Source organism: Garra rufa, chromosome 20 (assembly GCF_049309525.1).
Source record: "Garra rufa chromosome 20, GarRuf1.0, whole genome shotgun sequence".
NCBI classification, from domain to species: Eukaryota; Metazoa; Chordata; class Actinopteri; order Cypriniformes; family Cyprinidae; genus Garra; species Garra rufa.
The window spans coordinates 37,219,082-37,230,169 of record NC_133380.1 but is presented as its reverse complement, the minus strand read 5'-3'; the positions used below and the strand labels follow the sequence as shown (position 1 = coordinate 37,230,169).

Here is an 11,088-nt window from a genome sequence, read left to right as displayed (position 1 = left end):
TACATTCATTATATGAAAAAAAAACAGCTTGTACATTCTGTCTATCTTTCTTTCGGGTTTGGAATTACATGAAGATAAATAAAAAATCTTTTTTCGGCGTGCTGTTCTCACAAAATACGAAGCTGACCTTTATTTTGAAAGGGAGTTACACTACTACAAGTGTTGCCAAGTCCGTGGTTTTCCCGCGGAGTTGGGCTACTTCAAAACTGTTGCCGCGGGTGGTTTTTCACGTCCGCGGGTTAAAACGACCCCAATAATGTTATCTTTATCCCCTGGAATGTGAACTGTACAGGGGGAACCCCTCTAAAAACGTGTATTTTTACTGGTGGACCATTAAATGCCATTGGGCTACTTTTGAGTAGCATTTGGGCGGGATTTGTTGTGAAAACCTGGCAACCCTGACTACTAAGCCTTAGCAGAGTTTCGCTTCACTCTCCGCGCTGACGTTCAAGATGCTTGGAGAATAACAACATTGCTGATAAATCACAGGTAGGAAGCAGAAAGCACAAACATTTACACTTAAATGTTAGCAGAAACTTCCTACTAAGTATAAGGTTGCAAAATCAGCTACCAAATGCACTGCCGTCTGCTGAAACACAATAATTAGAACATATTCTGACTGTGTCTTAAAACCTACTGAACTGCCTACCTGGGCAACAACTATGATGCTCAAAAGTGCTGTCACACACCTATTGTTTGTTTGACATCTAAACTTTTCTTTTCGTCCCAGGACCGTATTTCAGCCCTCGGGGTCTTCAGAAGACCATGGGGGGAAATACAGGTGTGTTTGGAGCAGCTGAGTTCATATCAGAGCTCTGTCACACTGATGTGGACAGACCATTTCCTGTGTGGCAGAATGGCACCATCAGTCCCTGTGTCAACCAGCTTTTGTTGGGATCTCTGTCACACGCTATTATTGCAATCATTAGTGCCTGTTACATTAGTGTGCCCAGGTGAGTGTAAAACTATTATATGAAGTGCACTTAAAAAATAGCATATGCTGAAATACAGGGTTTGTTGTGAGTATGATTTTTTTTTTTTATTTTACTCAGTGAGGATGAATTTATTAAATTAGGGCAGTAAACACATTTATAATGTTACACACATGTAACATTATAGCATCCATTTCAAGTAAATGTACAAAGAATCATGGTTTTCATAAAACTACTAAACAGCACAAGCAGTTTCAACATTGGTACTAATATGAAATTCCATAATGAGAAACCTTGAGCACCAAATCAGCATACAGTTGAGGTCAAAATGATAGTTACATTTATAAAAATGACTCGGTTCAAAAGTTTGCATCCCCTTGATTCTTAATACTGTGTTGTTACCTGAATGATCCACAGCTGTGTGTTTTTGTTTAGTGATAGTTGTTCATGAGTCCCTTGTTTGTCCGGAACAGTTAAACTGCCTGCTGTTTTTCAGAAAAATTCTTCAGGTCCAACAAATGTATTGTTTTTCCAGCATTTTTGTCTATTTGAGATGTTTCCAACAATGATTGTATGATTTTGAGATCCATCTTTCCACATTTAGGACTTAGGGACTCATATGCAACTATTACAGAAGGTTCAAACGCTCATTGATGCTTCAGAAGGAAACACAATGCATTAAAAGCCAGGGTGGAAACTTTTTGAATTTGAAGATTATGGCAAATTTAACTTATTTTGTCTTCTGGGAAACATCTGACTATCCTTTGTAGCCTCTGAAGGGCAGTACCAAATGGAAAAAAATATGATATTTAGGCAAAATAAGAAAAATGTACACATCTCCATTATGTTCAAAAGTTTTCACCCTCTGCTCTTAATGCATCGTGTTTTCTTTTGAAGCATCAGTGAGTGTTTGAACCTTCTGTAATAGTTGCATATGAGTCCCTCAGTTGTTCTCAGTGTGAAAAGATGGATCTCAAAATCATACAGTCATTGTTGGAAAGGGTTCAAATACACAAAAATGCTGGAAAACCAAAGAATTTGTGGGACCTGAAGGATTTGTCTGAAGAACAGCAGGCAATTTAACTGTTCAGGACAAACAAGGGACTCATGAACAACTATCATTAAACAAAAAAGCATAGACAGTATTAAGAATCAAGGGGCTGTTTGAACTGGGTTTTGAATTTTTATAAATTCAACTATAAAAATTTCTACACTTGAAAGAGATATTTTTAAATTTGGACTGCAGTAACATTACCCATTTAAACCACTAGCTGTCAGCAATACATACTGCACTTTTAAGCTATTATTTTAATGCAATGGCAGTAGAGCTTTTATTTTGATGGAAAACTCCAGCTTCAGTGAAAACAGGTTGGCCGTTGCATTCCCAAATGCACACTAAACTCTCAGCACATCCAATAAACGAGTTCACTGCATTCATTCACTGTGAACTGAATCACGAACTGATCGCCTGAACGAAGCAAAAACAGACTTGAGAAAGGTATTAAGCCATATTGTGCTTTCAGTTTTAATTTGTTTGACAAATACTATGCCAAAGCAAAATGATCCAAAACACAACTTTAAAGACCTTTTGTTAGAATAAGAATTTAATATTTTTTAAAAACAACACTTTTTTTTTTACCATGATGATATTGAGACAGTTTTGCTTGTTTGATACCACCATATTGATAATACTGTTACATCCCTAGTTTTTAGTCTATAGGTACAGTCACATTGACCATTGTTTAATATATTTTGATGGGCAAAATGTAGTAATTTCAATGGGAATCCACACAATTCGGAATTTCACATGAGGGCGAATTGATTTTGCAGTGGGTTTAAGTTGGTTACATGGATTCACTGTGTGACCAACAGAAAGCTGCTTATGATCCAATCTCCAAATTTAATATCCCTCTCAGAAATACATCATGTTATAGATTTCAAATGGTTTGACTTTCATTATGTTAATAATGTAGATGCCTTGATAATCCTTGTTTTATTACCCACAGGCTTAGCCATATTGTATCCTCCCTTCCCATTGGCTGGGGCTTCAGGGCCACATCAACCTTCCTGATGGCTCTCTTGTTTATAGCAGACTTGGTCCTGGCTTTTCAGCTCCAAGCCCCAGACATTTATCTAGACGTCCTAGCCGATGGATGTGGGGTACTGGCCTGGTTGGTTCATTTTGGAGCCGTTTTGGCGTTACAAAGATCCATGTACAGAAGAACCAGAGGTCCTGCTTTGCTTCCTGTGCTGCTTGTTCTCTCCATACCTAATCTAGGTTTTATCCTCACCGCTTACATCCAAGAAATCAACCACCTTGGAGTCACACAGTCACAGCCACTGCAGATTGTCCGTCTAGCTTTGACGGTAACCAGGGCTGCTCTGGTGCTGGTCTACCTGCTGGGTTATATCTTTCCCTGTTACAGAACTCAAAGAGACCTTCTGTCCTGTAATGCAGAAGATGTAGCTCCGTTAATTGTCTCCTTTGAGCCCGACGGAGGCGTGACGGTAGCTGAGGATGGATGCAGCTGGTTATCCAGACTCCTTTACCTGTGGCTGAACCCTTTGCTCAGGCGAGGCAAACGAGGAGAGCTGGAGAGGCCGTGTGACGTCTTTCAGCTTCCACATCGATTACGTACCAAAGCGGTCACGCTCCGGTTCTACCAGTGCTGGCAGAAATGCCTCCATCCGAGAGGTCTGGAAAGACCTGAGAGGCAGGATCGGCTTCCAAGAGGAAACCTGCAGGACAACTCTTGGAGTGAGGCCGAGCCGGAGAGGATGTGTGAAGGTGGAGCGCAACATGATGTCAAGCTCCTGCAGGTGCTGCACAAGACCTTTGGTCTACGCTACTATCTTCTAGGCGTGTTGAAGTTAATAGCAAGCATGCTAGCCTTTGCAGGACCCCTGCTTCTCGGTAGATTAGTGGATTTCATGGAGACGGAGGGGGCGCCGCTGAGCAAGGGTGTGTGGTGTGCCGCGGGACTCTTTGCTAGTACCTTTCTCGCTGCCCTGCTGAGGAACGTCTTTGTTTATGAAGTATCGAAGGTTGCACTGGAGGCTCGGGCTGCTGTGATTTCCACTATCTACAGCAAAGCCCTAAAAGTCAATGCATCCGCTCTGGCTCGCTTCAACATGGGCGAGGTGGTCAACTTCATGAGCACCGACACGGACCGGGTGGTTAATTTCTTCAACAGCTTCCATGAGGTTTGGAGTCTTCCGTTCCAGTTCGTCCTCGCGCTTTACCTGCTTTACCTACAGGTGGGCGTGGCCTTTTTAGGAGGAGTGGGCGTGGCCGTGCTGCTCGTGCCTTTGAATAAAGTCCTGGCATCCCGAATTCTGGAAAACAATAAACATATGCTGCTACACAAGGATGGAAGAGTGAAGGTGCGACTGTTTTGCATATATTTTAATAATCATCATTAATGATCAGGGTTTGTACAAGGTGCTTAAAGTGCTTGAAGAACTTGAATTTGACTTTTTGAAATTTAAGGCCTTGAAAAACCTTGAAAATAGCAAAATTCCTGAAGAGGTACCTGAAAAGTGTTTGAATTATACAGTAGCAGAACTGATAGTTTGCTGAGTAAATGGTAAAATGCTTTTGCTGAAGATGAACCAAATCAATTGAGTCATTTATTCTGGAACCACTTCAGTTGATTCACACTCATGACTTCAGTCATTTATTTCAAGTGATTCACTAGCAAAAGCCAGATCAAATTAAGGAGTCATTCACATTCGAATTTCGTCATCACTTGTAATGATTTGAAAAAGCCTGTAGTGAAGGGTGAAACTAAGATTTTCGAAACTAGAAAAACTATTAGACTGGAAAACTTTTAGATTAGAACAGGTTCGTGAATCATTTTGTGAACTGAATGATTCAAATCAGTCCCAGTCTAAATCAAATGATCGCTTGAAATGATTTGAAAAAGCTTGTAGTGAGCTTTTTGAAACTCAGAATGAATTGAACCAAACACTCCAATCAGATCGCGTATTACGAATAATTTGGATTAGATTGGAACAACTTCATGAATCATTTTGTGAATTAAATGATTTTGAATCAAATGATTCACGATATGCGATTTAAAGTCCCAGTCTAAATCAAATGATTCGCAATATGCAAAGTTCCGATCTAAGCCAAATGATTCACAATCGGTGCCGAGTCCTGATCTGAAATGATGATTTGCGAATCATTATTTACATCGGGATTTCGGAGCATGGGTCGTGAATCATTTGATTTAGATAGGAACTTTGAAGCAGGTTCACAAATCATTTGCTTTAGATTCGAACTTCGGAGCGCGGATCGCAAATCATTTGATTCAGTTCGGGACTTCGGAGCGTTTATGGCGAATCATTTGTTTCAGATCAGGATTTCAGAACGGTTTAGCCAAAAATGCCATTTTGTTTTATTAGTATATTTTTAATCATATATATTTATCTTTTTTTAGAATTTGAAAGAGAAGACATTTTGTTTGATAAGGGAGATCTCTGATTAAAGTCCTTGAAAATCAAAAAAGTAGTGCTTGAAAAGTCCTTGAAAGTTCTGGAATTTCATTTAACAGTATCAGTACAAACCCTGAATTCTATATAATTTAAAAGCTTAAATTTCATCCTGTGAAAACCATTTTGAAATCGTATATCCTGTTACCATGTAAATGGTACTTTAATATCTTTTAGCGATCTCCTCCTCTTTAGTGGGCGGTGTTAAGTGTCATATTAGAAAAAATGTATTACGGTCTTTTAGAATCAAAACTTTTTAAATACATATTGTCGGAAAGGTCTTAGTCTCAAGATTACATATTTGGTGGTTATTTTGTGGTAGTAGTAATATTGACAGAGAAATTTTGACATTTGTGACAGAAAAATGCATTAAAAAATCAAAAGAAGTTTTAATGGCGAAAAAATAGGTACAGTGAGTTTTCTTTTTCATACTTGAAATGATGATGGGGATAACACTTAAGGGGTTAATGCATTTTTTTTTAAATTTGGGTTTAAGTAATTAGGCTACTGTTTAAAATGTTTGGGGTCAGTAAGTTTTTTATTTTTTTTTATTTTTATTTTTTTTGAGAGAGAGAGAGAGAGAAATTATTACTTTTATTTAGCAAGGTTGCATTAAATTGACCAAAAGTGACAGTAATTACATTTATAATGTTACAGAAGATTCCTATTTCGAATAAATGCTGTTTTTGAACTTTCTATTAATCAAAAATATATCAGTTTTCAACACTAATAATAATAATAAATGTTTATTGAGGAGCAAATCAGCATATTATAATGATTTCTGAAGGATTATGTGACAATTTTCATGTGTTAAATTCAGCTTTGTCATCACAGAAATAAATTTTGTTTTTAAAGTACATCAAAATACAAAACAGTTTTTTAAAGATTATAATAATGTTATTGTTATGTATAAATAATGTTTTTACTGTACTTTTAATCAAATAAAAAAAATCACATTTTTCTTTTAACCCTCTGGGCCTCTTCGGTCATTTTTGACCGAAATTTTTTTTGAATTTTTAAAAATCGTAGCTTCATCAGAATGAGATGACACTTGGTGACTTTTGTTGCATTAGCTATGTGAGTACACAAAAAAATTAGTGACATGATTCAGAAATGTTAAAGGGTCAAAAAAAAAATAGTCACACTTGGCTCCTTCGCGGTCAAAAATGACCGACATAGGAAATGAATGGGAAATACGAAAAAATGCGATAATTCAGAGAATCTTTTGGTAGTACAAGCTACAAATCAGCCACTGTGCTGAAAAGAAGTGTTCAGCAAGCAAGGACTGACACTCTAAAATAACAAAAGTACAGAACTCACGCACACACACACACACACACACACACACACACACACACACACACACACACAGACACACACACAGACACACAGAAATAAGCAGAAAAATGCAAAACCTGATATTTATCCAATCAAAAAATATCTAAACCTTGCCAAAAGTAATCTTGAAAATAAAAATGGATTTTAAATGCTTTTATTCTATTTTAATGTGAAATGTTGTATTTATTGAAAAATAATAAATACATAATTAAATTAAAAAATATAATAATAATTCTAGTGGGAAAAAAATTGTTCATTAAAACTGTATAAATATTGCACAGATTCATAAAAAATGCTCAAAATTCTAAATAATAATCACAAAATATTATTGAAAAAAAAATGTATTTAATTGATTTTCCTGAAGAAAAAAAAAAAGTTACTTTTTAAGGCTTCGGTCACTTTTGACCGCGAGGGAGCCAAGTGTGACCCCTAAATGAGGAGGCCCAGAGGGTTAAATTGTAGTGTAGTTTCGGGGTGATTAAATATCTAAATATCTTTTTGTCTCAAGCTAATGACAGAGATCCTCTTTGGCATTCGGGTCCTGAAGTACTATAATTGGGAGGAGCACTTCACTCAAAAGATTGTGGACGTCCGTAAAAAAGAGCTACATCGCCTGAAGCTTCTGAAGTACCTGGATGCTGTGTGTGTTTACACCTGGGCCGCTCTGCCCGTGGTCATCTCTATCCTCACCTTCATCACATACGTCCTGCTAGGAAACAATCTCACCGCTGCAAAGGTGTGTAGGTCACTTTAGAATAATCCAGCTCTCACAGACCAGTTCGGTGTTTGCAATCAGTGATGACATTTTTTGTGGGCGGAGCTTATATGGTGGCAGAAAAAGACAGTTTTCAAGCAGCCATAGAATAAAAGAATACGAAAAATTTAATTTGAGTTTATATTTCAAAATTCTGACTTTATTCTCTTAATTCTAATCAGCTCGTCGTCTCTCTTTTTTCTCACACTTTAGTTTTTTTTCCTCAGAATTGACAAACTTGCTATTGTTGAATTAAATCGAGTTACAAAGTCCGAACTAGGAGATATAAACTTGCTGAGAAAAACACATAAGAATTGTGAGATAAAATAAACGCTATGTAAAATGTTATAAGTTTTAAATAGTATTTCTTGCTGTAACTTTAATACAATATGTTTCGTTTGAATTGTATATTTGAATATTACTTTAGACAAATTGTTAATGAAATTTATGCTTTTAAAGCAGAGTAATCATTAGGGATGCACCGATATGAAAATTCCTTGCCGAAGCTGAACAAAATTACACGTCGAGCCGAAGGCCGATTACCGAACATGGTTATTCGTGTTTTTCCCCCATGTGTTTGCCTATTTTTTTCACCTTTGCATAAACTATTTAGCCAATGTTTGCTTTTTACAGTTTTGTCTAGATTTTCAAAGAAAAAAATCTATTACAAAACAACAATTTAAAAATATTTATTTACCAGTGAACATTTTTAACATTCTAGGAGACATTATAGCCTACTAACAAAGCACAATTTAACTTAAAATGAATAAGTTAGTCAAATAATATTCTTTGGCCATTTTTAAGACCCCCTTCTTGAATCAGGCATGTGTTTTTAATGTACAAATAAATGCAGCCTTGCTGAGCAAAGGAGAATGTTATAATAAATGTTTTAATAGAGCTTTTGTAATGATTGTTATCATTATTTTTGTGTTACGTTTTTATTTTATTTTACAGAACAACAGTTAAATTACAATACTAACATTTGATGAATGTCGACTTTTATTTTGGCGGAAACCCGCACCTCTGCTGACAGATTCATGAATGATTCTCATTGCGCTGCAGCGCAGATTTTCCTTTTGAAACCTTGCTAATGAGCTCACGCAGCCCCGTCAGAATAAATACAATTTGTGCATGTATTAGACAACATTTTGCATCTTTCTTGGACAGTTTTAAATGCTTCCACACTGCTGGCATGTTTTATATCGAACAAGTCATTGTTCGATATAATTTATTCGGCCTTTTCGCTTATTCAAGCTTTTTTGCTATTTTCGGCCGAATAATTTCGGTTGCCGAACATTCGGTGCATTCCTAGTAATCATAGCAGGTTTCATCAATTAGTCTGTCTGCGTTTAGCTTCAAATGGCGTTTTTGATGACAGTATTTTATAAAAAATGATTGCATTCTTATTCTGACATCCAAAGGCACAGCAATACATCTTTTCTTTTATTTCCTAGATTTTACTCATTTCCCTCCACTTGTTACCAGTGTTTTTCTGCCACCACAATGCGTGCACAGCTGCTGGTTGAATAGATTTCGCAGTGTTTGCAAGTATGTAAAATATTTTTGAATGGCTAAATATCATTCTACACCTTCCCTGTATATATATATTTTGTTTGGCAGGTGTTCAGTACTCTGGCTCTGGTGGGGATGCTTATTCTGCCTCTCAACGCCTTCCCCTGGGTGCTGAACGGAACCCTAGAAGCAAAAGTGTCTTTGGACCGTATTCAGCGCTTCCTCACACTACAGGATCAGGACCTCACTGTCTATTACAGTCAAGGTACTTGGTTTGTTTCTGTAAGGTTAAAAATAGTTCATATTTAAAAGAACAGTTCACCCAAAAATAAAAATTACTGAAAGTGTACTTAGCCTCAAGCCATCCAAGGTGTTGAAAAGTTCATGAGAACATATTTGGATCCTCTGAAGTGAATGGGTGCCGTCAGAATGAGAGTCCAAACAGCTGATAAAAACATCACAATAATCCACAAGTAATCTACACGACTCCAGTCCGTCAATTAATGTCTTGTGAATCGAAAAGCTGTATGTTTGTAATAAGTTTATCATTAGGGTTTGTCATTGAGCTCTCATTCTCACGGCACCCATTCACTGCAGGGGATCCATTAGTGAGCAAGGGATGTAATGCTAAATTTCTCCAAATGTGTTCTGTTGAATAGAAACTAATCTACATCTTCAATGACCTAAGGTCAGTAAATTTTTATCAAATTTACATTTTTGGTTGAGCTGTTCCTTTAAACAAAAAACAAAAATCTTCAGCATGGCAGATTTCTTTGTAATTAAGGCGAGACACTGCAGGTGAATAGGGTAAAAACATTTACTAGGAGTTATCACCTTACTTACCCAGTTGACTGATTACATTGATAATTGCAAACATTTTTTGTTTTACAAGTTTTCTAAAATGTTAGGTTTTAATATGCAAATGAGCCATTATTTAATGAAATATGTGCTAATTTGCATACATTTCTAGTACAAAAATCTAAACACTGGATGAAGTCAGTTTCAAAATTCGGTTTAATTTTTTAGACATATTAGAGTCAAATGTTTTTACAGAAGGACTTCTGGGTATCTTACCTTGTCACTCCATAATTTAGAAAATACTTACAACAGGCAGAAAACTATATATTTTTTTTGGAAATAAAATGTATATAATCAAGGTAATTATATATGAACAAATCCCTTTGTAAAAACCTTCAGGATGTAGACAGGAATAAAAATGTAAAGTCTGGTGTGTGTAAGTGCTACTGAAGTGGAGATTTATGGCTCAGTGTAGGAGAAAAAAACTCCTTTAAAAATATGTATTGTAATTGAAATCTATTGACACAAATAGTGCTATAAAAGAAACACTCAACAGTGTCTTTTGGGTGTTTTTTTTTCACTAGTCTGAAAAAACACTTTATGAATAAACAAAAAAGCCCAAAATCTCAAACTTGACAGGTGCATGAAAAACTGTGTTTTTGCCTGCAGTGTCTCCCCTTAATAATGTTTAATTAGTCCATTTTATATCTGTTATGATTTTTCTGCAGTTTGTCCTGGGGATCCTCTGACTGTTGTTGAGATGGACCAGGCGAGTTTCTCCTGGAAGCAATCAGAGGAACATAATTCTGTCAGTGTACCTGAAGACAAGACAGAGGATGGGTCACAACCACACAGCTTTTATCTGCATACACTCAATCTCAGCGTTAAAAGGGTATGTGAAACAGCTGAAATTAGCCATTAAAGGTATAGTTCATCCAAAAATGATAATTCTGTCTTTAATTACTCACCCTCTTGTCGTTCTTGTCGTTCAAACGGTTGAACCACTGATGTCACATGGACTATTTTAACAATGTCCTTACTACCTTTCTGGGCCTTGAAAAAGTCAGTTGCATTGCTGTCTATGCAGGGTCAGAAAGCTCTTGGATTTCATCAAAAATATTTGAATTTGTGTTCCAAAGATGAACTAAGGTCTTACGGGTTTGAAATAACATGTGTAAGGAATTAATGACATAATTTTAATTTTGGGTGAACTATCCCTTTAGCTTGTGCTTTAGTTGAATCAGAAGATCACCTTGATAA

At 36.5% G+C, this 11,088-nt stretch overlaps 1 protein-coding gene across 1 annotated transcript in view; it reads left to right on the top strand.

The window, feature by feature from the left end:
- The first annotated feature begins 435 nt into the window (after positions 1 to 435).
- Positions 436 to 11,088, top strand: part of abcc10 (ATP-binding cassette, sub-family C (CFTR/MRP), member 10) — a 40,631-nt gene continuing 29,978 nt past the window's right edge. Inside the window, exons 1-6 of the mRNA XM_073826294.1 lie at positions 436 to 489; positions 731 to 953; positions 2,939 to 4,316; positions 7,273 to 7,500; positions 9,139 to 9,295; positions 10,557 to 10,720. Of these exons, the coding sequence (XP_073682395.1) occupies positions 766 to 953; positions 2,939 to 4,316; positions 7,273 to 7,500; positions 9,139 to 9,295; positions 10,557 to 10,720 (2,115 nt within the window). The 5' untranslated portion in view covers positions 436 to 489; positions 731 to 765. The remainder of the gene's footprint in view (positions 490 to 730; positions 954 to 2,938; positions 4,317 to 7,272; positions 7,501 to 9,138; positions 9,296 to 10,556; positions 10,721 to 11,088) is intronic.